This window comes from Melanotaenia boesemani, chromosome 13, assembly GCF_017639745.1.
Source record: "Melanotaenia boesemani isolate fMelBoe1 chromosome 13, fMelBoe1.pri, whole genome shotgun sequence".
In the NCBI taxonomy this organism is placed as follows: domain Eukaryota; kingdom Metazoa; phylum Chordata; class Actinopteri; order Atheriniformes; family Melanotaeniidae; genus Melanotaenia; species Melanotaenia boesemani.
In genome coordinates, this window is record NC_055694.1 from 3,841,003 (window position 1) to 3,868,955 (window position 27,953).

Genomic DNA, 27,953 nt, shown 5'->3' on the forward strand with positions numbered 1-27,953 from the left:
TTGTTGGATCTGTTGCGGATTTGTCTTGAACATCCATCCAACCTGATGATCTGACACAGGTCGAAGGTCATTGTCAGGCTCTTTACTTAAAACTTCCAGCTGCTTTAAATTTCCTGACAGCTCCCAAAGCACAAACACTTGAAGTTTTCGACCACTGATCTGGAAAAAATCAGGGTGTGATCAGGGAAATTGTTTGTGTTTAACGTTGCTTTAACATTTCATGATAATAAACCACTAAAAGATTCAATATTCAACAAAAATAAAATGGTCAATTATAATTGCGAACACACTGACACATTACAGTAGGCTACATTACATTTTCTTTAAAGAAACAATTTATTAATAAACCAAAATAATCTTTAAAATGAAACTATTGTAAATATGTCCCTGGCTTCTCCACATGCAGCTCCAGTGAATAGATCTCCAAACTTCTTTAGCACATTTGATCCATTTCTGCTCTGCATACCAGTGATCTTGCACTTTGATCTCTGAAGCCAAGATAAGAAACTCTTCCGTTAGCTTTGCAGTCCGGTTCAGACATGTTGGATCCCTCTCCCAAGCATCGTGACCCTGACCACTTCATTCAGCTCACTTCTATTGTCTCGCCATGTTTGCCCACCCTCGCCACCTCCTTTTGATGGAGCAGTGGTCTTTGGCCCTCCCAATGACTCAACATTCAGAATACTGGTCAATGGGCCCTTTATCACTCCATTGTGTCAGTGAGTGCGTTTGACTCATTCAGAAAGACTGAGGAGAACAAACATGGAGGAAACAGTCGATCGTGAATGGCCGGTGAAGTGTCTGAGATTCTTCGCTGTGAGACAGAGAAAAGGGAATTCAATGGAAATTAATGAAAAAGGATTAGTTCATCGGTCAGTAAAGGAGCATGTAAACAAACCACATGAACATCTGGGGGACCTGTACTTTATTTATTCTTCCTTAATTGGATTCCTTCCTCTGCTTTTAAGGAAAAAGACTCACAGAGAGAGAAAAGTTCGAAATGAAGGAGTTATTTCTTCCTTTAACCCTTAAACCTCAATCCGTTTTTTGCTTTCTTTGGTCTACCTGTTTTTGTTTATGTAAAAATAGTAAAACATCAGTAAACATGCAGGCATGATTTTTTAGGACAGCCTTAGCAGTCAGATGATGTAAAATGATGTAAAATGAATGTATGAATAGATATAGCAGCATAAAGGCCTGCCAGAAGAAAACAGCAGAATTTATTATATTATATTATAAATGGTAAATGGTCCGTATTTATATAGCGCTTTACTGTACCTGGGATGATACCCAAAGCGCTTTACATTATACATCACATTCACCCATTCACACACACATTCACACACTGATGGCGGAAGCTGCCATGCAAGGCGCTCGACCACGACCCATCAGGAGCAATTAGGGGTTCGGTGTCTTGCCCAAGGACACCTCGACATGAACTCGACTTGGCCGAGGATCGAACCGGCAACCCTTGGGTTACAAGACGACCGCTCTACCTTGCTTAGAATTTATTATAACAGTGACCAAGCCTTTTCTCATCTGCACATCATTACCTCAAGTCTTGGCTTTAAGGAGAAAAAATATTGAAACAAACACACAATTATTTCCATGTTTCCACTTTTTCCTCATTTCCAGTTATTCCTGCTACTATTTACCTGCTATCCTCACTAAACCAACTCCAGCTCAGCTGCTTTGTGGCGCCACCGTGCATCAGAAACGTCTTCTTGGCTTTATTCCAGCCATAGAGGAGCATTATTTTTCTTCTTTTCACACACACATAGAACTTTCTGCTCACTGGTTGATCTTTGGCCGCTCCTGATTGGATCAATCTAAGCTCTCTGATTGGTGGACAGTCTGACAGGAAGTGGCTTCATCATCATGTCCAGGTCTAAATAGAGGTCTCTTAGCAACATAGTAGTGATAGTGATAGTGATCTTTTTTTCTTACAAAAATGTAATTATCATTATCATGGATCATTGTAGTTTTATTAAATAAAGTTTCTGAATAAACACTACATTTTGTGGCTGGATTGTAAACCTCCTGGATGGGATATAAATGCCTGGTTATCAGTTATCAGAGTTTTATAGGTTAAAAATGTTGCTTGGGAGCTGCTACCAGATTATTTGGTAGATTATTTCTAATACTAGCAAAAATTCTCAGAATGGACCCATTAAAACAGGAGACATTATGATGCTGTTGATGATTTGACAGCTGAACTACTCGAGATTGAGGCACCAGTTTTAATCCTGTCTATCAAGTTGTCCACGAAGGTCCAGCTGCAGTGCACAGCTTCCTCTTTAGACAGAACACAGGCAGAAAAACATGTTCGGAGCCAATCTCATCCTCCCTGAAGCACACAAGTGACTTTGAGCCCTTTTCTTCCTTCTCTCTCAAGCCTGACTAAGAATAGTCTGACTCTAATCTCTGCCTACTATCACACAATGAGCTCATTTATTGTGCTATAAGAACCGAATTCAGACAAGATGCTTCAAACTCTAATACTGTGTTTGCTGCAAAGCCCCAGTGACCCATTTTTACACTTCATTTTTGAAGCATTATCTGATTTATTTTAAACTCACATTTTAGAAACAGAAATAGGAAATAAAGATGGTTTGGTATTTTGTTTTTACACTTGTATATCAACCTATATGCCACTGGGCGTCTTAGTTATGATTCAGATGTTTTCCCCAGCAATGGTGATTCAGTGAGTTATTATCTCGTTTAGCTGTGATAACAATTCTGAATGTAAGGTTGCCGACCACGTCATTATTTTGGTCCATGCTTCAAATAAGGTGATACACATGTGTTGCTGTATGTGATTCAGAATTCCCATCATGCCACATGATCCTATGATGCAATACCAACAGATTACAGATAGATAAGCTCTTACCGAATTCTGCTCATTTATGGCCAACAGAACTTTTTCCTTCACTCTAAATAACCAGTGGTGGCGTTTAATAGTTATTATATAGTATTTCCTTATTACATTTTTCAGGATAAAATTATGATGCAAACTCAAGTGGATGCAGCCATCTCATTGAAACAAAACTTGATTTTTTTATTTTCTGCTTTAATGCAGTGCTTATTGATGCCTAGTTTGTCTGGAAATTGATCACCAGTCTATCAGTTATTTTTTCTATATTTCACTCGATGGCCTTTTTAAAGAACCAGAAAGAAACAAGGAAATCTTAAAATGTCTAGAAAAGAGGCCAGAAAGGGGGGCTGTGGGGAGAAGAAACTGCTGGGACAAAGAGAGTTTGCCCTTGTTAATGTGACAGTAAATATTGGTTTCTGTTAGGTCAACTCAGCCGGCTGTTTGAGTTTCTCCTCTTTCCTAAGCTGCTTTTAAAGTAAAGGAGAAGTGGAGGATAAAGTTAAGAGGGAGTGGAGGATTCGTCAATGAGTTGGCCATTTACGGTTTATATATTGTACTGTGGCCACAAAACAAGAGACTTACTCAGCAGCTTGTGTTTGATTGGTCCATTCATTTCTGTTTTAGTAGCATGCTGAAAAGCAACCAGGACGACCTGCACTGTCGTTGGATAAGGTCATGGAAGCACGGCTTAATGAGTTTAGTTTTTGTTGTCCTCGTATTTCTCGCTGTTAAACTTGTGTAGCTTCAGGATAAGTTGATGAGAGAAGACGGAAGGAAAGCAAACAGGAGGGAATGTTTTCCCATAGTTAAGTTATAAAATGGTGAATGGGAGTGGAACGGAGGTATGGGGGTCTGTTTGTCTAGCACTGGGATAAGCACAGGGGAGGGTGTGTAATGACAAAGGTTGGTGGTGAGACAGTGAGTTTTCTTATTGTAAAGGTTGACATTTTCAGATCCTACTGACTTAATGACTAATCACATTATTAATAAGTCACTCTAATATGTTGTTGGATTTATCTTTATCTTTGATTACAGCAACAAAAGGACAGGTAGTGTATTATAGTATATTATAGTATATTAATAGTACTGCTACATGAACAAAAAGACAGTAATGTCTGATATTCAATAAGATATGTAACACACATACACACACACACATATTCAAGTATGCATGTGCATTTCCTGTTGAATTGAAGACATAAAATCACAATAATTCTTATTTTCATACAATTCTACACTAATAAAACCATGTTTATTAATCATATATGTTACATTTGTTGCCATAGATCATACTAATGTTGCATCCTGGGAAAAATTGTGTCCATCTCAGCAGGCGTCTATCGGTGTCACGTAGATGGTGTTCAGATGTGGTTGGGACAGAGATGGAGTGTGTTTCAGACATTTCTGAGTGGTGCACTTGCCTCACATCACAAACCTCCAAACAGGATTTAGACGAATGAATGAGACACTGGCAGCTGTGGGCAGCAGTCAGCTATCAGCAGGTTTCCTTTGCTGCCCGGTCACTGTGCCATCAAAGCAGGCAGAGATACAGAAAGGTCTGCCAGCAGACGGGCAGAGAGGGAGCTGCTTCTCTGGACTGAAGGACACAAGCCGAGAGCTGCAGCCACTGGGCTGAAGAGCCTCAGCACTCCCTGTCTTACACGCCAATGGGCACATGATGAGTGGAAAACTCTGGTAAACTCGATCATTGAAACTATTAGTTGTTTGACTGGAAGAGCTCCAGAGTGACAGATTAATCAACTTATCAGCCATTTTCTTCTGTCAGCATCCAGCTCAAAGAGCGGCTAACTAAAGTTTGCATTGACCCTGACCTCTGAGGAGATGTGTAGAGCAAGCAAGGAAAGAAAAAGAGAAAAAAACTCTGTTTTTCTAAAATAATAATAATATTTGTCCTTGTGAGCCTGAAGTCACTTTAATGTACAATGTACTCTGTAAAATGATAGAATATTATCTCAAGTATTACAAGTAAATGTATCTGCGTCCTTCTCTTTCTCAGGACAACCTGTACTCCTCCTCCTCTCCCTTCACTTTCTTCATCCTCCTCCCGTTCTGCACTAATTATCCAGTTTGACCCGACTCTCTGTTACAGTAAAGGACTGATGGAGCACTTCGAAATGGGAGTCGATCAGGAACATGGAGAAAGTCAAGGTCACGGCAGAGGACGCCTCCCTTCCTTCTCCTTCTGTTCGCTCGTTCTGACCCCTTTATTTCTCCAGTCTTCCTTTAACTTCAGATCTACTCCCTTCTTCCAGTTGAAGACACATTTAGGAAATATCTAGCCAGATTTTGGTGGATGTTTGTGTCTGTTGACTTATTAAGCTGCAACATGCCAGCTGTCGTTTTTATCTGAGGGATGAGGGAAGTCTGAACTTTTTCAGCACCATTTGGCACCATTTTTACACGAATGAATTACTTTATACTTTTTTGAGAGTGCAAACAGGAACAAATCCAATATTTCAGATCAGCTTATTATTACTGATTTAAAAATATTATTATTGAAAGGCAAATAGAAAACAAAGTTAATGATCTTTTTCATGCCCCCTGACTACCTTTCACTCCCTTCCTCCCCATGTGCTCTGATAAGAAGAATTCTCTCAGTATTTCCATGATGGAAGCCATTCCTCTTCCTCTTATCTCCACTCCTCATCCTCTTGCTGCTTTTTTTTCTGAAGCCTTTTTTTATTATTCTTTTTTGGTGAACAAGGAATTTCCTCAACTATAAAACTACGCTGTCTAATGGTGCCGACCACTGTATCAGGTCCACCTTGGACCCCCTTTTTCCTCCAGAACTGCTTTAATTCTTCGTGTCATGGATCCAACAAAGGTGTTGAAAACATTCCTCAGAAATTTTGACATGACAAATATTGACATGATATTGTAATGATATCAACATGACAGCATCACACAGCTGCTGCAGGTTTGTCGGCTGCATCCATGATAAGAATCTCCCGTTCCACCACATCCCAAAGCTGCTCTACTGGACTGAGATCTGGTGGCTGTGGAGGCCGTTGGAGTCCAGTGAACTCATCGTCATGTTCTAGAAAGCAGGTGGAGATGATCTGAGCTTTGTGACATGGTGCATTATCCTGCTGGAAGTAGCATCAGAAGATGCTCTACTGTGGTCATAAAGGGATGGACATGGTCAGCAACAATACTCAGGTAGGCTGTGCTGGTTAAACCAGGTCATGTTGGTACTAAGAAAATATCCTCCCACCATTACACCAGCAGCAGCCTGAAGCGTTGATCCAAGGCAGGATGGATCCATGTTTTCATGATGTTTCCACCAGATTCTGAGCCGAGCATCTGAATGTGGAGCTGAAATGGAGACTCATCAGAGCAGTAACGTTTCTCCATCTTCTATTGTCCAGTGTTGGTGAGTGTGTGTGAATTGTAGCCTCAGTTTCCTGTTCTTAGCTGACAGAAGTGGCACTGCTTTTATAAATTTCTCCTCAGACGTTTCCGTATTTGTAACATTCCTGGAACGCAGCATTTTGACCTCCAGTTTGACTTTTCTTGCCGTCACACGTTGGAAATGGCATATTTGTGCTGAACCTTTTAACACTCCTCAAACCGTCGTGAAGATTGAAAGAAAAAAAATCCACTCAGTAATCTTTACATTTCAGGTGTGTTTGAGAGGCGCTGAGATCTCTTTCTGAGCATGTAGAGGCCGGCTGAATGGATGTAAAGCTTTGTGTCTGTACATCTTCTGCCCCTGGGCAGTGAAATACCACCTGGAAAACGCTGTGGGTAGATTATTAAAGTGGTGATTATTGGGAATGTGTAGGCTGTAATTAGGTACAGTTTTTCAGAAAGTATTGGCTGTTTTTGTTGCCTTCTTTCATCTAGATGCCTTTAGGTAATATGTAGCTGCAGGTCTGGGAAAAGAGAAGACAACTACTGAGCTGCTAAAACCATGTTTTGTTTTGTTTTTTAAGAGAGACATTTGAGTTTTTGTCCCATTTATTTGATTAGATTTCAGCAGTAGATAATCTAAGTGATTTATTGGAGGCCTACACGTCAGTCAGCCGCTGGACCGGTGTTCTGTCAGTTTAGCATACGTTGTCAGATCAGCACACGCATAGTGCAAACTGACGACTGCACCTAACCCTAACCCTAACCTCTACCCGCATGCGCATTAACGTAATGTATGCTACTCTGATGCGTATGTTAAACTGACAGAACACCGGCTTACTTCACCAACTATGAAGGTGGGATGTCTCCACCCTTAAGGCCTATTTATGCTCCCTTACAACTCCAGTTTCAGACATCGTTTGGCAGCGATAATGCGTCGCTATGAAGTTTTTTCCACCTGTCCAACATGCCCCAAACACTCGCATATAGTCTTTTTTTTTTAAAAGCTCACACAGGCTGTGTCCGAATGTCCACCCTACTCCCTAACCCCTCGTTCACTACATAGAGCTGCACTATAGAGCACACTACATAGTGACTCATTCTCTTGGCGATTCGGACAGGAAGCTGCCTATTTGTTTCTTCGCCGCAAATCACGTGACTACCGCCGTCACCACGGCAACCACAACCCGTGTCAAGATGTCATTCCAAATCCAATCCAAAGTTGTTTGTAAATATTTTTATTCCTTATGTTGTATTTTATTTTTTGTTTGTTTGCTTTTAGGTAATTTCACGCAGCTCAATTTTTTCGCCTCCTTGCGCCAATGCATTGTGGTCTATATTGGCCCGTCTAGTGACCATCGATGCTCACCACTTTTCAAGATGCATTGTGGGTAATTTTGAGTGCCCTACTTTTTTCTCTCTGGACATTCGGACACCCCTACAAAATGGCGTGACCCTATATAGGGCACTATGTAGAGAGTAGGGTGCACATTCGGACACAGCCACAGTTTCTACAGTGGTGCTCGTCTTCATTCTTCTTCTGCTTTTTTTCCCTTCCCTATCCTCTTCTTCTTCTCTGGTTTGTTCATTGCACTGGTCGCATATCAGCTATTCTGCTCATCACTGCCCCCATCATTTCTGGTTGTATTACTCCGTCTTCTGCATGAAGCAACTGATAGCTTAGCTCCTGGAAAACGAACCAAATTATGACCATAACCGACAAAGATGGACGGACGAAATTGTCCGTCCGTCTTCGTCTTCTGTGTCGGGCATAAATGGGCCTTTAGCCTGTAGCTATCTAATCCCCACTTCAGACCAGCCTTATCTGTCCTCAGGGTTATCTATATGCATTTATCTCTGTCGCAACTCACTGTTAGCCGCGGGCAAAGGTCTTAAATCCACAAATATTAATGACTAGCAAAAGCATGATAGTTTTGTATATTTTTTAAATCAGCAACTTTGTGGGGTTGGTGGAGGGCAACACCAGAGTGCTGCAAGAAACTGTCCGAAGTCTGGTATTTGAAAACAGTAAAAAAGAGAACTTAATCTTTGTTTATCTTCATCTGAGAGTATTTTCACTTTGACTAATCTGCACCATCAGGATGCCCATTTTTTTTTTTTTTTTTGTTTGTTTGTTTGTTTTTTTTTTGTTTTTTGTTTTTTGTCAGTATCACCTGATAACTTTTTGTAAAAATGGTTAAAAAAAAGAAGAAAATTCTCTCGCTCTCGCTCTCTCTCTCTGTATGTATGTATATATGTGTGTGTGTGTATATATATATATAATTCCAACCAACTTTTTTTCAATCATCAGGTCATTTGCATCATTGGACATCACTGGATTTAAATGCTGTTGAAACTGTTTCAGTTTTGATCTTGAGAGTGTCCAGCAGAAACAGAGGAATAGAGGTCTAGAGGAATACATACTTGTGGAGGATTAGGAAAGGAAAGCACAGGAGAGAGACTGAAAGTTGGAATGTGAGGAATGACCAATGCCCTCTGGGAGGAGTGTAAGACACTCACACATCAGCTTGTCTTTCCAGAGTTACGCTGATACACTGTACAAGGAGTAAATCAGCTTTTTACTGCAACTGTTGGGCATAGTAGCAGCTGCTCCTTTGTCTGGCACCCCTGGATCTGTCTGCAGGGAAACGTTACACACTGTCAAGCTACTGACAGTGGAAACCAAGAGCCGTGAAAGGTTCATTAGGTTTTTACACTCTTATTCACGCTTGGCCAGATTCAGACAAGATAACTGAAAGTCTGGATGTTATTAGTTCATTTTCCCCTTTTTATTCCAAGTGAAAACTTTATTCTGTACATACAGCTTGTGGGTTGGGTGTAAATTGCAAAGCAGGTTTAAGCCGAGACGTATTAATTCGCAACTGTCCTTTAAACTAATCCTCATACTGACATATACAGCTGCAGCTCTTCCTCTTCTCATCATCCTCTTCCTTTCTCTTTCCTCACCTCATTGTTCATTTACTAACAGATGCAGATGATTTTTTTTCCTCACCAAACACTCCCAAACAGCAGAATAATCTGTGCAACATCCTGGATTACTGCAGGGAAATGCAGAACTACAGCAGGACTTCTGCTGGAAGATGCATGGTGCGTCTGCAGAACCATTAGGAGCTTTTAGATTAAACTGGTACTGAAGTCTTCAACCAGTTAGAAGACCAGTTAAACTGCTGGTCAGTTACATGAATTGCAATATTCTTGGTCTAAATGTATCTTGTATGTAAATGTTTGTGTGAACAGGTGAACGAGGAACCTATTGGCTCTGATGCAGGTGATGAATGTGAAATCTGTGAGGAAAAATTTGTTTGTGCAAAGCCCAAAAACTAAATCTACACCAGCTGCAGCACGTTCGACCTGATACTGTCTGGAAATGGCGTTCCCAGTTTGTGTTGCTGTTCCACTGCTGTATGAGTGTGTGTTCTTCTCTCGTACACACATAAAATCCATGTGAGGTGGCCGGTGATGCCACGATTTGATTGTCAGCTGCTCTCTGTTTTCTCTGCTGTGGTTAATTTGCTGTTTAACTTTAACTGTTGCTGTCGCTCTCTCACTGTGACACTGTCCAGCTTCACACACATCCACACACACATACATGTAGCATGATGACGCTGCCCAGCTCTGCCCTGACGGTCCTTTTATGGAGGCCCTTTGTGTGCAGTTTTCCTTTTTCTTTCTTGTCTTTAACTCAATCATCCGTCTCCTCAGGGGTTCAGTTTTCTCTAGAGTCACAGTTAATTCCATTTATTTGATATACGTCATTCTATTTTTCTCTTGGTTACTTGCGCTTAAATAACATTCTGGTTTTATTTAGGGAATTTTTTCTCCTTTTATCATCACAACCCCACAGAGACACGTTTGCCTGCCAGCCAGAGATCGCTTGATTAGGATTTGGCTCTGATCCAGATCTTAGAGTTCAGCCATGAGATCTTCATCATCTTATCTGACTGAGACTGATGGGAAGAGGAGGGGCTTTCATTTAGAGGATGCTGCAGGATGACTCGTATGATATGACACTCAATTACCCCGTCAGTCGTTTACCTGGTTCACACTCCTTACCAGTGACCTGTAGCGGGATTTATTAGTACTCATATGGTATGTGGTATCAGCAAGTACTGAAATGTAAGAACTTGTACTTGTTCTCGGTTTATAAAAATGTGGCATCACTGTATCTCCATGTTTAATCATTAGAAAAACAAAGAAAATTGCACGGTATAGCAAGCGTGGCCAGTGAGTGGGCTACGTGGGCCCTGTGGTGAGCAGGGTGGGTACACATGAATAAAGTGAAATAGTTTCCAGTAAATTTTCTTCTCTTAACTGTCTTTGGCTCTTATGAGTTGGAAATATTATCTTTAATAAAGAAAAGCAAAAGAACTGATGAATGTTGTAATTCAGAGACATTTGTGTGGATTAATTTACGTCATTCTAGACAAATATTTGTGAAGTCAAGATGAAAACATAAGAGGTGAGACATACTTTTTATGCTTTCTGTCCACCTCAGTTGTTTTCTCAGTGTCTCCCTCCATCTGCACTTCATCCCTCGTTCACCCGTCCCTCTGCCTTGTTGTTGTGTGTGTCCTTTCTTATTTCCATGGTTACGGTACCTAAGGCACTGGGAATGTGGTGCCACCAAGGAATGTGTACAATTATTAACCCAGCTTGGGGCCAGACACACACCAACACACACACCTGCATTCCTCAGACATGTGGACATTAGTTTACACACACGTCCAAACAGCCTGCTGCAGCCTTAGTTATAAACTACTGATATAGCAGTTACCAAAAAGTCATATTGTGGGATAAGAAGTGAGTCATGTTAACTTGAGCAAAGTACATCAGGCTGTTCAGGTGTGCAGACAGGTGTGGGTTTAAATGAGTGTTTAGTACGTCTAGAAGAGTACCTGCAGGTATTAAAGTGGCAAAGTTTTGTTTGGCTTACTTGAAAAAATAGTCAATATATAAACTATTTTAAACGAACAGTACGATTACATGTTTGGCAACTCAAGGAGTTAAAGTTTGATTTCCTAAGGGTCAACATTCTCTCTAAAGAATTTCAGCTGTTCTTTCTCATGTGTAAATAAGACAAACAGTTTGACAGCATCACCATCAAACAGTCAGTGCAGCATTATAAAGAGCTGAATTTAAGGTAACAGGGAATACCAGTCGTAGGGTCAGTGTGGATCTGAGTCGAGTCACTGGAGGAAACATCTAATCAACCATCATAAAATCACTTGAAATGAAGCTAATGGTTGGAAGAAGCAGTATGCTGCTCCTACACTGCTGTTTGGGAGGGATTCAGTGTCAGCTCATCCTGCTGTGCTGCAGGGGTGAAACCTCTTCAGATTACACACTTATAGCCTGAGCTGACTTACTGCCAAGCCACAAGAATTATGTCATTAGTGTAGAGGTGTAGGACTCTTATCTATCAGAGCCGTTTGAGCTACAGCTAAAGGTTGCTTTAACTATTTCCCCTCCAATGGTTAATTTTTGCCAGAATTATTAATGAAAGTAGAAAAAGGAAATTGCGTCTCAGTCAAAACTCTTGAATTTGAAGCGAGTAGAATAGATGCCATGTAATGTACTCTGTCTTCTCCTGTAGGAGCTGATGCAGTAATGAGAGTTCTGCCAAAGCAGCATTTACGTCTTTCTTTCACCACTCATTCATTTTTGTATGAGATCGACTGAGCTGTAGAGGTGACTCTGCTCAGCTGTTTGGTTAAAGTGATGAGAGCTCTGAAACGTCACGTAAAAGCTCCCATCCAACTTTTTGTTTCTGTTTTTTTTTTTTTTTTCTTCATCCTTCCCATTCTCTACTTTAGTGTCCCCCCCCCCCAAATCTTTGTCCCGTTGCTAGCTGCCAGTTACCATGGTAATGGTGGGATGATTGATAGGTCTACAGGCAATTCAGGGGCTGAACTGGGAGGCCACCACTAATCCATAAATCCTGTGGAGGTGTTTGTGTGTGTGCTGGGAGGAAGGGGGGGTTGCAAAACCTTTTGTTAAGTGTGTGTGTGTGTAGGATCTGTGTGTCTGTGTTTATGCCAGGCAACAGACCATCTCCTACTGAGAGCTGGAGACAGACAGCTGCTTTGGATTTCTTTAGCATTTTCTTTGAGTTTTTTTTTTTTCTTTTGCAGATGTTTTAATCATTTAGTTGTTTCTCAACTCATACCAGATACAAGGTTAATCAGTGTGAGTTTTTGTTCCTTTGCTTGTTGTGTTAAAATAAGTCCTCCTGCCAAAAGAAATGTTCGATGGTGAATAGACTTGTACAGCGTTTTCCGGTCAGCTTGACCACTCAAAGTGCTTCACACTACATGTCACATTCACCCATTCTTGCCAAGGACACTTCGACATGTTTTCAGGGAATTGATCCACCGAACTTCTGGTTGGAAGACGACTGCTCTTCCTCCTGAGCTATATGCTTTTACAGGAGGGGTACTTATTTCCATCACCGGGCCTTCTGTGACTCCTTCAGGATGCCGGAGGGTCCACAGCAGAGTTGTTGATCACTGAGAAGAATAAAAGCTAAACATGTTTTTATGTCAGTCTCTGTAAGTCTCCAGCAACACCTGAAAAGTTCCTTTATTTTGTTTTTTTTTTAAGATAGCAGGGTCTGAATACTCACTGAATTTAGCTACAGAATCGCTAAGCTTGCAGCACTGTGCAACAATGGCTGAGGATCTACTTACAGTACGTGTTTGTATTTACATTTGGAAGCGGCAGAAGTTTGCTGTCTTTTGCAATATGTGAGAAAATAGCAGAGTGATTACAGCAACATAATCTAACATTTGTTTTGCCTATCTCTGTTTTTTAACCAATATTAAATATTGGTAGTTTGAAGATTTCATCCAAGCAGGTGTTAGGGTTCTGTCATGGTTACTGGGTTTTTGTGTTTCTTGGTTTATTAGGTTCTGATTATAGTTTGGGTTTCTGGGTTTTTGTCATGTCCAGTTCTGTTTTCCCTCATGTGCTCTGGTTTGATTTGTCATTCACGTCACCTGCTCCTTGTTACTCCCTCTGCCTATAAATGCTGTTGGTTTTCAGTTTTGCTTTGTCAGATCCTTGTGTGTGGCTCATGCAACTGTACCGTGTGTTTCCTGCGCCTCAGTTTGAGTTTAATAAACTCATTTTCACCTGCACGACCTGTCTCCTGCCTTGACTGCCTGCAAGTGGGTCCGCACCTCCGACAACACACGCGTAACAGCAGGCTGTAGTTTAATGAACAGTGGAATTCATTAAACTCAAGAAGTATCATGATAAGTGAAATGCTAAAGATCTTGTTGTGGGTAATCGTTTTAAAAGTTGCTCTGATGTTGTAAATCTTTTCATTAATGTTAATTTTGTTTGGTCTTAGTAATTTGGTGACATAACATCCACCTACTCTCTTATAAGCCACTAGCTTCTGCCTACAACCTTTCGGTTTTATTATTATTTTTTGTATGTTTTTTCACTTTCACTATACTGAATATATATGAAAATATATATATATATTATAAAATGTGTGTGTGTGTGTGTGTGTGTAATCGCTGTTTCAAAAACAAGAGAAACAGTACAAAAGATTTGTGTATCTAAATATCTATAAATATCTACCAACAGAAAGTGTAAATGTGGCTTGTAAGGATGTTCTAAAACCGGAGAAAATATCTAACCAATATTAACCCATAATACCCTAAAATTTGTGTTTTCTTGCTAGTAAATCAATTAGTATTGATAGAAAATACAATGCAAGGCTTCTTTTCTTGCTTGAAATAAGGCATGATTATTTTAAAAAAGCAATTTTAAACTTGTTATTAGCTTTTAAATATTGATATACTAGTTTCAAGCATAGATTTTCCCATTATAGGTAATAATAAGCCTTATTAAGATAATTAAGGACCGAAACACTTAAAATAAGTGAAATGCTCTAACATTAAACTACTTTTTATTAGTTTTTATTAATAAAAACTGCTTAGTGAGAAGAAATTTCTTATAGATAGATATACAAGTTGGAAAGCTGCATGCAGCAAAACAACAGTGTTGAAAGTGGCTGATTTATTGGAGCATTTTTCTACTATGTGATGTTCATGAGTTAGATTTCCACAACCTTCTACCTGCAGCCACTCATGCAGAGCACCTGATTTCCTCTGCATGCCCAGTCGTGTGTTTTTGGTTAGAAATTTCTCCGGGTGAAAGGATCTGCCCCGAACTGAACAGGTCAGGCTTTAACCCTGGAATCGGAGGAATGCCTCTGGATTTCTCTTTCAATATCTTTTTACCCCTTAGGGACAGGTAGAGGCCTCACTTTGTGTTTCCTGTCCTTTAAATCTTCCTCCAGCACCCACATACTTACTCACATACACAGTGCCTTCACTAAAACTTTTACATCTCTTTCAGGTTAGATAGAGGCAACTGAAGTGACTTGTTGCTTGTTAGCTAACTTAATTCTGCCCCTCTGAAGCTTTGTGTTTAAAAAATAAAATGGGATGGACAGATGGAGATTGATGGATAATCTTGAGTGTTTGCAGTCAGGAAGATATCAGGTCACATTCCTTCTTCCTGCCTTCAAACCTCCATCATCCCTCTCCCTCATTCCTCAGCCTGGAAAAGCCTCCTGCCAACACTCAGTGACGGAGTAGCTCTTCTTTTTGCAGGTCTTTGTGTTCTTGAGTGTTTGGATCTCTTTGTTTGTGTGCTGGTTCTGCTGTCAACACCGGTGTCAGAGGAAGTCTGGAGATCACAGGCCTAACTCCGGTGATGGATGATCAAAGAGAAAGCAGACCAATAGAGAGTAGAAACATGAGGTTCAGTCTAAGAAAAATGGAAAATATACTTCTACAAAATATAGAGAAATACATCAAAATCTTTTTCCTGTTATGTAAAATAAACATTTCATACTCAAAGAGTTAATACAGCTCATATCATCAGCACAGATCCAAGTATTAAACCATTCTCAGTACATCTTGACGCCTCTTTATTGCCCTTATGTGAAGTCTTGATATTTCAAAATTGGAGAAGTTATTAATACCCATGATGGATTTACTTCCAATATACATTATTTATAAAACAAATAAAATGTATTTAAGAAAGCTGAATATGCCAGCATGTATCCCAGCATTACAAAGCACCACCAGGTTCTCCTGCTGCAGCATTCTTGGAGTAAATCAATACCAAGTTAAGCTTATTCTGAATCATTAACATAAAAAATAGTCTTCTAATCAATATTAAAATGCTCTTGTTTACATAAAATGTGCAGCTGTTGGTGCAAACTAATCATGTTAGAGTTATCCCACCCGCTCTTCAGTGATTCAATAGTAAAGTGAAGGAGTCGCTGTCAGTGAAATATCTTCTAAATATGCTGCCTCCCAAATGCACAAATTTCGTGCTAAAGCCCTGCTTCTCAACGACTGAATACAGATCCTCTGCAAAAAAAGATGCAACAGAGTTTGGGATTTGTTTAGTTTTTTCCAAGTTGAGTGGAAACGTTGCCAGTGCTTCCTCAGCAGCTACAACCAAGAGTTTCTCTTCCTTCTACGAGTGAAACATAGAACATGATTCTACTTCTACACCAGTGATCCCCAACCCTGGTCCTCAAGGCCCACTATACTGCAGGTATTAGATGTGTCCCTGCTGCAACACACTTGATTCAAATTAACTGGCTCTCCGTACAAGTCTGCTACTGAGTCATTAATGTGAGTCAGGTGTGTTGAAGCAGGGCTACATCGAAGGTCTCCAGGACAGTGGGCCTTGAGGACCGGAGCTGAGGATCCTGTTCTACATGGTAGCTTTTAATGCTGGTCAGATTTCACGCTCCGCCATCATGTTTGTTGTGTGCACACCATAAACTGTCTGGGCGCTGCACTTCTGCAGTGTTGAGTTCCACCGTTTGTGTTTCTCAACATTGTTAATTAGCTGTTAAAACAAAGATTTTCTAACATTTGTGCATCAATTCTGAATCGTTTGCATCTAAAAAATGACTTTTCCCACACCTCTTATAAGATGCTCACTTGAGTTTGATTGTGTAAAGCGCTTTGTACTGCTCTTGTATGAAAAGTGCTTTATAAATAAATTTTAAATTGAAATTGAAAAATAAATTTTAAATTGAAATACTATGCACAAATAGATATGACCTACAGCTCAAGCATATGTAGTAAATTGTAATTTATAGTGTCGGTATAGCTAAATAGGTGTGAGCTGGAAAGCCAAAAATAAGAATTTCACGTTAATCATATAACTGAGAGCACAGCAAAGAAAATATAAATATTTGCTTTAGATTTAAATAGATCTATATTTAATCTTGCATGTGTGCAGGGGAAGGTGTTTGGATAGATTTTGTCACTTTTATAGCAGATTGGTGTAGAGCTGAAATCAACACTAACAGCTATCAGCACTGCGTCTCCTGTTAAGCTGCAGAGGAGCAGATGGGGATTAGCTGTAATGTTATTATATGCGTCATTGTGTTATTTCACTGTTTTCTGTTTCAACTGGGGAGAAATTTCAAGGTCTGACAGACTGAACGGTGCAGCTGAGCTACTCTGCCGTTCTCTCTGTACCTCCGGGAGCAGTTTGTCATCGCGTCTGACCAGCATCAGGGCCTTCAGGAAATGATTGAGGGATGGAAAGTGAAAGAGAGAGGCTGCACATGGCCTGGAACCGCAGAGCTGGACTCATTATGGGATGCTGGCTCATCTGGTGCTCATTAGGAGTTTTAGACAGTAACTCGTAATGTAACATGTTGCAGGATGCAGGAGATCAGAGGAAATGTGGTTGGTTTTGACGGGATGTGTCCTCACAGGGGAGACGTTTTACAGGTCAGCTGTTCAGGTCAACGCGACGCTCGATTAGTTATATGAGAGGCAGCAGCTGGCTCTATTTTTTTTATTTATTTATTTATTTTTACTTCAGCTTTTGATTAACTTCTCATGTCTCCACTTTTATTTACCCCCACTGCCTTCCTGTCCTCAATCCCTTTTTTTTTTTGCTTCTCTTTATCATTCTCACTTGAAATTCCCTCCCTCCTTTCCCAGTTCCTCTTCTTTTTCTTACGTTTTAACCCACAGATTATGTCTTTTAGGGCTAGTTCTTTATTATATTTGTTTTCATGCCGATTGTTTTCCTTCTGTGTCTCTGCAGCTCTTCCATGTGGCCTATGTGTTAATAAAATTTGCAAACTCTCCCCGTCCGGACCTTTGGGTTTTGGAGAGATCTACTGACTCCGGGCAGACCTACCAACCCTGGCAATACTTTGCCTGTAAGTATAAGCACACCTCCAAACAGGTACATCACAGAGTGTACACTGGTTTAACTCCAAATGTGGAATATAAAGTCCCAACCAAGTCAGATTCCACCAGCATCACTTCACCCTTTCATAACTTCCTTCAGGGTTGGGTTTGATTCCATCTCTAATCTTGGTGCTAAACAGCATCCCTGAGGACAAGCAGCTGGAAGGGGGGTAGAGATTACATCACAAACCTGCCACATGATTGGTTGAGGGGGGGGATTCCTGGAATGCCTGCCAGCAGGTCACAGCTTGGAGTTAACCTGATCAAAAGAGCAAACGAGGGGGAAGCAGATGGCTTTGGGTCTAAATGCATGTCCTGCACTAGTGTGTGTTCTCCTACAAAATCCAATTTCAAATTTCAAAATATAGCTATACTACTAACAATTACTTTTTTCAAAAGTCTTGATTCATTGCTTTTGGATTTCATATGGAACTTTAAGTCTCTCGGGATTATGAAAGTTCCAAATAAATGGAGGCTACACCTTAAGAGACTTCCTAAAGTATTATTATGCAGCAAACCTTTATAATACGTTGCTCTGGCTTGATGAATTAGTGATATTGTGCAGATAGTTGGATCTAAAGCAGGAGGACTGCTTACATTTTGCATTAGAAGTAGTTTTAGGGTGCATTAGGGCAGTAGTCCAGAGGACTGAATTTGATTGGGCGAAGAATTCTGCGAAACTCTTTTGGTTGGCTCTGCTTTCACTATTGAATTTCCCTTTGGGATTAATAAAGTATTTTTCATTCATTCATTCATTCATGAACTTAACTGCTTGAACAATGTCAGCCAGTTACAACAACAGGTCACTGCAAATGAACCGCACCAGGGTTCACTTACAAGTGAACCCTGTTTACAGATATAGGCAAAAGTGGCTCAAACCTGACTTTATTGTCCATATGTGACCGATATTCGACCTTTTTATTAGTCTGAACAGCATAAATATTTTTTTTCTTATTAATCCAACCTAGGCCACTTCCACATGTCATGCTAAATCGAATACATATTGGATCTTTTTCAAAGCGACCTCAGTCCCATTTCATCTGACTTTTGCGTCACTGAAGTCAGACAGAGGTAAAATTCTGTGCCGGAGGAGGCGGAAGGCTGCAAGAATTAATGTACCTTAACAACTGATACGCACACGCTAACAGCATGCTGCGTGTCACGTCATGTCTTCCTCTGCACATGCAGGTCACTTTAGGGCCGTAGATGGTTCATACTGGAGTCTGATAATGGTCACATTAAATGATAATGTGAACAACCATGTGAAAAACTGAGCATTAAGACCTGCTATGTCAACTTATCCTTATAAACTAAGACCTCTGGTTTTCAAGTGGACCAGAGCTTCTTTGGTCCATACCAAAGTATGAATGCACATTCACACTGCTCCAAACGAACCATATGACCTGTGGAAGTGAACTTGGGTTTGTTTAAAGGGGACCAAATAGCACCAGTGCACATTCATGCTCTCTTCTACCAACTAATAAAAATCCCTACAGTCATCCTAAAATTCAAAATATGGAAACGAATATGAAAACAATTTAAAAAGCATCCTTTGACATCCATGCCTGCAAATCCATCTTTGACTCCTTCAGTGCGGGATGGTGCCTTTCTGCCTCGGAGCAAGAAAAATGGCTGAAAATGGGGAATGCTCTTCAGGTTTAGCATAAAGAAACACAACCCTGTTTTCATTATAAGCTTTTCTTCTCCCTTGTGTGTGTGTGTGCAGCACATAAGAGCGACTGTATTGAGTATTTTGGACAAAGGACCATTGAGAGAATCAACTATGACAACGATGTCATCTGCACCACCGAATACTCCCGCATAGTTCCCCTTGAAAACGGAGAGGTGAGTTTGTGTATGTGACTGTACGATTATTCAGAAGTAAGATTTTGTTGCCTGTTTTCATCCTTCTTGAGTGTTTAGGTTTGGACCAGGAGTGTCCAAAGTCGGTCCTCGAGGGCTGCTGTCCTGCAAGTTTTCAGTGTTTCCTGCTTTAACACACCTGACTCAAACTAAATAGATCCAACAGCCTATTACGTTTTGCACAATGACTCAGTAATTTGAGTCAGGTGGTTTTGGAGCAGGGACACATCGAGAACCTGCAGGATTGTGGCCCTCGAGGACCCCCCTGGTTTGGACAGATCAACATGTATGGTAATTTGGGACATTTTGTGTGTTGGAGAAGGAAAAGTGATGCTGGACTGGACCTGGATCTGTTTCATGTGGATTATACATGTGCTCTTTAAAAATAATAGCTTAGTGTTGGGAATGTGTCACATTATTTAATTTAGTATTATTCCTCTTTATTTATACAGCTAATTCACAACAAAATCATCTTGAGACACTTCTAAAGAACAGGTCAATTTCTTTGTAGTCCACTTATAATCCAATTAAAACAAATCCATTATATGATTCACATTAGTCCAGTTTATAATAACTGTGTTCATGTAAACCAATAAATAGAAAAAATGACCTAGCTAAGAAAACCATGAAATCTTTGTTTGTTGTGCTAGTTAATGCTAACGAACTAAGAGGAGAGGGGCTGCAGTGTTGCTGAGCGCAAATGAATAATTTGGGAGATATTGTGACGTTTTTATGGCAACGTTGTGACTGGAAAGTAAAAGTCATTCAGTCGGTAACACAGACAGATCACGTACACGGTGTCCTGCAGTCTAAAGACAAGCAATAACAGAACTATGTTACATATCTAACAATATAAAAAATTAACAGCCTTTGCAAAAGTTTGAAGCCATTTCTTTACCAGCTTTTAATAACTTATGAGATTTATGTTTTATATTCCAGTGTGGATTGTCAGCTAATAAAAGCAGCTTCTGTCAGATGAATCATAGTTTACATTAATGCTCTGATATCTAACTAATCTGAAAACAGAATAACTTTGAGATCTTCAGATGAGAAACCCTTATCATAAACTGTGGGCCACCGTAGTGCAACACATACACAATGGCTGCCGGATTCACAGTAAAACTAAAAGGATAAAAACGAGTCACCGAGCTAGTCCTAACCATGAAGTTTAAGAAAAAGGAAAGTTTGAAGCCTGATATTAAAGGTAGAGAGGGTGTCTGCTTCCTGAAGCCAAACTGGAAGCTGTTTCCACAGAGGGGGGTCTGATAAGTGAGGGTTGTCAGTAATGGTGGTATTTCATTCCGTGCTTGTTACTTGATGGTTTTGCTCTCCTGTCCTTCTCTCCCAGATTGTAGTGTCACTGGTGAATGGTCGTCCCGGGGCCATGAACTTCTCCTACTCACCAGTGCTGAGGGACTTCACCAAGGCCACCAACATCCGGCTCCGCTTCCTGAGAACAAACACGCTGCTGGGACACCTGATGGGCAAGGCGCTCCGTGACCCCACCGTCACCCGCAGGGTGAGGAATCACCCTGTGCAAACTTAGTCCTGATTTCTTCTCAGATGTCTGACTAAAACACTAAAACAGTTTTTGTTGTTTGTAGCTGCAAGAAAAAACTGCTCTTTATATTTTAGCAGGTTTTACTGAATCTTGGCTTTTTGAATATTAGAGAGTTTGCGAACTCACTAATATGAGTGTTTTAGGACGGGAATGTTGTCCCATTGTGTATCGAGTGTATTTCCATCGTGAATATGAACATCTTGCAAGTTTAACACAGTAAAAGATCACTCCATGAATTTCAGTCAAGTTCGTTCTCCCTTTTCCAAAATGACACAGTATTTCTGAAATAAGCAAGTCGGCTCAATAGAAATAATGTTTCTAAGAGTATCTTAGCAGATAAAGTGAAAATGAAATTGGTTTCAAAATTAACTTATTCTTGTGGATCTCCGTTCATGACTGGAGCTGCAGTGGAGGACAAACATTCTATTTTAACAGAGATATTTAATTTAATCTAACCTAAACCACTGTAAGACTCCTCCCTGAATGCCAACTTGATATTTAAGATTATTTAGAAGGATGATTGTCAACTGTATTAAAAGCTCCATTAAGATGTTAGAGAATTAAAATGGCACATTTACCGCTGTCTAAAGACAAGAGCAGGTGGTAGAAGGCTTTGGAGTAAGGCTTATTTTGAGCTTTGTGCCGTGTTTAAAGAGAGTACACTGTTTCTCACACAATTCAAAACATACTGATGATGACAACGTGTGTGCTGCTGATTTTCTGCAGTATTACTACAGTATCAAAGACATCAGTATTGGAGGACGCTGTGTGTGTAATGGACATGCTGAAGCCTGCAACGCCAAGGACCCTAACAACCCTTACAAGTAAGGCACAAATTCTTTACCAATTTAAAAAAAAGCTATAAAATGAACAGTATACAACCCCAATTTCCCAAAAATTGGGACACTGTGTTTGTAAATAAAAACCAAATGCAATGATTTATAAATCTCGTCAACACATATTTTAGTCCCAGTAGAACATAAACAACATATCAGATGTTGAAACTGAGACATTTTACCTGTCTTATGGAAACTATGAGCTGATAGTGAATCTGATGGCAGCAACACGTCTGTAAAAAGTAGTTCCAGGGTGATGTTTAGCACAGTGTAAAAAGTAGTTCCAGGGTGATGTTCAGCACGGTGTAAAAAGTAGTTCCAGGGTGATGTTCAGCACGGTGTAAAAAGTAGTTCCAGGGCAATGTTCAGCACGGTGTAAAAAGTAGTTCCAGGGTGATGTTCAGCACGGTGTAAAAAGTAGTTCCAGGGTGATGTTCAGCATGGTGTAAAAAGTAGTTCCAGGGTGATGTTCAACATGGTGTAAAAAGTAGTTCCAGGGTGATGTTCAGCATGGTGTAAAAAGTAGTTCCAGGGTGATGTTCAGCACGGTGTAAAAAGTAGTTCCAGGGTGATGTTCAGCATGGTGTAAAAAGTAGTTCCAGGGCAATGTTCAGCACGGTGTAAAAAGTAGTTCCAGGGTGATGTTCAGCACGGTGTAAAAAGTAGTTCCAGGATGATGTTCAGCATGGTGTAAAAAGCAGTTCCAGGGTGATGTTCAGCATGGTGTAAAAAGTAGTTCCAGGGTGATGTTCAACATGGTGTAAAAAGTAGTTCCAGGGCAATGTTCAGCACGGTGTAAAAAGTAGTTCCAGGGTGATGTTCAGCACGGTGTAAAAAGTAGTTCCAGGGTGATGTTCAGCATGGTGTAAAAAGTAGTTCCAGGGTGATGTTCAGCACGGTGTAAAAAGTAGTTCCAGGGTGATGTTCAGCATGGTGTAAAAAGTAGTTCCAGGGTGATGTTCAGCACGGTGTAAAAAGTAGTTCCAGGGTGATGTTCAGCACGGTGTAAAAAGTAGTTCCAGGGTGATGTTCAGCATGGTGTAAAAAGTAGTTCCAGGGTGATGTTCAGCACGGTGTAAAAAGTAGTTCCAGGGTGATGTTCAGCGCAGTGTAAAAAGTAGCGATGTTCAACATGGTGAAGCATTCCCTCTTCTTCTAACATCTGTGTGTAAACATCTGGGAAGTGAGGAGACCAGTTGCTGGAGTTTTAGGAGAGGAATGTTGTCCCATTCTGGTCTGATGCAGGATTCTAGCTGCTCTACAGTCCTGGACCTGGTTGCTGGATTTCTGCTTCCATGATGCTCCAGATGTTGTGTACTGGTGGAAGGTCTGGACTGCAGGCAGGCCAGTTCAGCAGCCGGACTCTTCTCCTGTGAAGCCATGCTGCTGTGATGGATGCAGGATGTGGTTCAGCATCTCACCTGTTAATTGTTGGGATAGAAAATGAATAAATGTACTAAATAGATTAATAACAGTAAATAAATCAAGATAAACTATAAATCAATTAAATAGAAATTAATACATAAACACTGTTGAATCAATAAAATTAATTCAATTAAAAGAAACAAGTTTTGCACAAGAACTGGTTTGTGGCAAATTTGAGACAATTGCTTGGTTAAATGAGCAGCAGTGTTTCTGATGATAGAGCTTTGAGAATATTTTAAATATGTTATCAACTGTAAATGGGGAGATATTCAAAGTTGTTGCAATTTAAAGATGAGGAAACATTTTCTGACTGTGTTCCAATAATTTTAGAGCCGGTTTGTCTCAGATTGGTGAACTGATGTTACTGACCTGTTGCCAGTTAACCTGATTAGCTGTCAAATCCGCCTCCTGTTGTTTTTTTTCTATTTGTACCAGTTACTTTTCCAGCCTTGTTGCTCCTGTTCCAACTTTTTACAGACGTGTTGCTGCCATCAGATTCACTATCAGCTCATATTTTCGATGAAATGATAAAATGTCTCGTTTTCAACATCTGATATGTTGTTTATATAAAATGTGCAGATGTATAATTCATTGTATTCTGTTTTTATTTAGATATCACACAGCGTCCCAACTGTTGCATACAGAAATCCGACACTCAGGGCAACGGTCTTGACTCAGAGACTTGTGGCATCCTTGTGTCTGGATTTCTGGCCTGTTTTTGTTTTTGTTTGTGTGTGTTTGTGCCAGCTATACAAAGATGAGAGAACACAGCAGCTTATTTAAATGATTGACGCTGTTATGGTGATTTAATGACATCTACCTGTTCCAACACGCATCCCAACACTGTCACACGCTTTTATCACACATTCAAGAAGCAGATTAGAAAACCTGGAACCTCAAACTATGATTCTGATGTGAAGTAGAAGAGTTAAAATTACCCCTGCCTGTGGTTTCATTCTGTGCCAGTACTGTTTTCCTCTCTGATTGACATCTACTTGCATACCTGTGATGCAAATCAGATACAAGGTTTGTTAGAACATGTGAGCCTTCAGGGGAAAGACAAAGAGGGCAAAAACTGACATTTAATCAAGTAAATAATGGCAGCTTATGAAATGATGCAAAATACTCAACATTTGACTAAAACCCAGCTTTAAGTCTGTCAACGACTTTGTATTATGTAAAGTCTCCATGCAGCTTGATCAAATCAAGTTTTATTTATAAAGCCCTTTTCATGCCTAAAAGCAGCACAAAGTGCTTTACATAATAAAAATAATATATGCATAATAAAATAAAACACACCTTTACACAACAAAGTAAAGCAGCCATCTCAAAATATTCTAGTTTCTCTTTCATATCATCACCAATGCTTACACACACACACACACACACCCCAACACAATTAACCCCCTCCCCTATTCTACCCAAAGAAGAAGTCTATACTTGTGTTTGGAATTGTTTTTTTTCTCTTGTTTGTTTGCTTTGCAAATAATTTCCACAGAATGTGAAGGTGAGTTCATGAGTTCTAGAGATGTGACGTTCATGAACGAATCGATTCTTTTGAACGACTCTTAAATGAACGATGGGAACCGATTCATAGCTGTGAGCCGTTCATTTGTGAGCCATTCTTTTTATATACAAATTTTTGACACTGCCTTCATCAAATCAAATCAAATCTAACTTTATAAAGCGCTTTTCATGCCATAGGCAACACAAAGTTCTTTACATGATTAAAAGCATAAGAATAAAAACAATGAAATCTTTCACACAGTCACACGCACACACATATACACACACACACCAAGCCCAATCCCCCCCTTCCAGCTAAAAATGACTGAATGAATAAGTAAATGAATAAATAAGTAAATAAGAAGTAGTACAGTTGAGTAAAATGAAAATAAAATGAATAACGTGTGACATAGAAGTCTGATGTCCAACACGCTCCATTCATGTGAAGCATCTATGGGCAGAGAGTATTGTTTGGAAACAAATACTGTGAGTTCTATCCAAAACATTTACTAGAATTTGCGCTGACTGCTCAGGTTTATCCTTTTTTATCTATATTTTTCCTATAATTTTTTAATCTTGTATAGTATATTTTATATAGGTACATATTTTGATTGTTTGTCATTCTTATATATTGTGAAATTCTGTAAGATATTGTGAGAACGAGCCAGTCTTTTGAATGGCTCTTTGAAAGGAACGGCTCCTCAAGATCCAGCTCCCTTCAAAGAGCCATAAATCCCATCTCGGATGAGTTCAACTCTGTTGCAGATCAACCTGTTAAAAATGATTGAATTAAGTTTATACCAGATGATTTATTTAGTTCATATCCACCACTGTTTTTAGTGAAACTTAAAGGAATGTTAAACTTGATTGTTGAAGTTTTAGTAGTAGACACCTAAGCGCAGACGACTACAGAGGACACAACTCCAGATATGTTTAGTTCCCCAGATGCAATGTGCACATAAAAATATGCAGATAAAACTACTGTAAACGAAGCTAAAATGAAAGTTTCCTTCGCTTAGCCCACCGATACCCATCAGCTGCCTCTGGAGTCCCACAGGCCAAAAAGGCCCGATAGGACCCCTTCTTCAGCTTGACAGCATTCCTTACTGCCGGTGTCCACCAACGACTTTGGGGGTTACCGCCACAACAGGCACCTACGACCTTATGGCCACAGCTGCAGCTGGCTGCCTCGACAATAGAGGCACGGAACACAGCCCACTCAGACTCAATGTCTCCTGCCTCACCCGGGACATGTTTGAAGCTCTGCTGGAGATGGGAGTTGAAACTTTTTCTGACAAGGGACTCTGCCAGACGTTCCCAGCAGACCCTCACAACACGCTTAGGTCTGCCAATGTAGAATAACATTTTACTAAATTAAAATTCAGACAAAAATTAACAAATACATCATTGGCTGCATGATGCTTTCAAGGGAATCATCCTCAGAGTTCCGAGGAGGTCCATTTGCAATCATTTAATATAAAAAAGGGGCTTTTGTGACCAGCAACACCTAAACCAGAGCATTACTGGAGCATTTTCCCCACTGAGGGACTAATCAAGGCTTTTCTCTTTCTTAATCTTATTCATGCTTGCAATTTACTACTTACTCTTAATAGAGCAGCCCAAAATGTAACTGGAGCAGCAACTACATAAATGTACAATCAAAAAATATTATATATATATATATATATATATAAGCCGTAATTCTCAATCACAATGTAAGCTAATCAGGTTTTGGCAATAAACTGAGCAAAGTATTTACTCTTACCTTTGACCTCACCTTTTCCCTCCCACACAGCTTTCGTCTTAGCTCACACCACTATGTGCTTTTTTTGTTTGTATTTTTTTTTTTTTACTTATCTTTCTTGTCATCTTGAAAATCCTCTTTTAACCTTGTGTGTCACAAAGTTTGTAAAAATGCATAAAAAAGTAGTGGAAAATACGTTCTGATTGCAGCTCACATCCAAATAAACTTTATTATTACTTTTGAGGCGAGTTGGATCTTGTTTTAGTGCATGGGTAGGTGCTGCTCTCTGTATGTATAAGAATTTCCAGATAAGTATGAGCCACAGAGAAGTGGAAGTAGAGGGTATGTGATTAATTTAATAAGGTGTTTGAAGGTATGTTCTCTTTTGAGACTGTATGACTATATAAACTGTTGGGGGTGAAGCTTATTTTCCTTCATGTGTGTTTCTACCTGTAGGTAGTGGATTTCTTATAATCCATAATTACTCAGTCAAATCCACCTTGAGTCATTTGTGCATGCACACACACACAAGTACACTTGTGCATGGATGTTTCCTGTTTGTTCTCTTTGCATGTACACATGCACGTCTGCTTTTTCTTCCCTTGCACATGCAAATTTCCATGCATTAAGAAAGAAACTTGCACAGACTTGTTGAAAGCATCTGGAGACAGTCAAGGATGCGACTCACATCTTAAATCACTCTTGTTATTGCACATGAGTGATTTGGGAATTTGGGAGGATGAGGGGGATTTTAGAAGGAGGGAATGTAGACAGAGGAGGCGTTGTGGGATAATAAAATGCTATGATGAACTGTTAAGTCTCAGTCTCTGCTGATCTGATGCATTTAAACTGTGACCTGAACATCCTGGAGATATTTGAGCTGTTTTGATTGACAGTGGACAAAGACACCCAGGTGGCTCTGTTTTAGGGTTTTAACCCCTGGAACAGAATATAGCCTGGAGTGTGAAAAATATTAGTGTGAGTAGCACAAAATATTTCACTGCCACAAAGATGATTTGAAGGTAAAATGTGGAAAAAGTTGCAGCTATTTCCAGAAATATGTCTTACCACTTCAGATTCCAGTTTTTGTTAGATTTCTTTTTTATTTCCCTCCTTGTTGTTCTTTAACAGAGAATCAGAGGCATGTCTGTAGTTGGCTTTAGTAAGAGCTTCAGATAATGTTTTTGTGAATAAAATAAGCTCATTGTAGACAAGCCTTAGCACTGTGTGAACTTCAGCAGCACCTGCATTAGGGACGGCCATTTCAAGTAAAAAAAACTATTAAAAATTATTCCCAGCAAGTCTTCAGTGCTAGCTAACACTGTGTTGTTAACATAGTCATGTACACAAGCTGCTACTTTTCCATTCAGTCCCCAGAGCTCAGCAGCAGTGGAAGACATATTGTTTAGCAGTTTGTCTGTTATGGCTTTAGTCTTCAGAACAGCTCTGTCCAGGAATTTGTGGAGAGAAGCAGCTTTTCAACACTTCCTGAGGA

At 39.9% G+C, this 27,953-nt stretch overlaps 1 protein-coding gene across 2 annotated transcripts in view; it reads left to right on the forward strand.

Annotated features, from left to right (window-relative positions):
• Positions 1 to 27,953, forward strand: part of lama5 (laminin, alpha 5) — a 110,281-nt gene that overhangs the window by 16,683 nt on the left and 65,645 nt on the right. For both annotated transcript variants that reach the window (XM_042002918.1, XM_042002919.1), the window contains exons 3-6: positions 17,375 to 17,492; positions 19,250 to 19,368; positions 20,735 to 20,905; positions 21,674 to 21,771. In XM_042002918.1, coding sequence (XP_041858852.1) covers positions 17,375 to 17,492; positions 19,250 to 19,368; positions 20,735 to 20,905; positions 21,674 to 21,771 — 506 coding nt within the window. The remainder of the gene's footprint in view (positions 1 to 17,374; positions 17,493 to 19,249; positions 19,369 to 20,734; positions 20,906 to 21,673; positions 21,772 to 27,953) is intronic.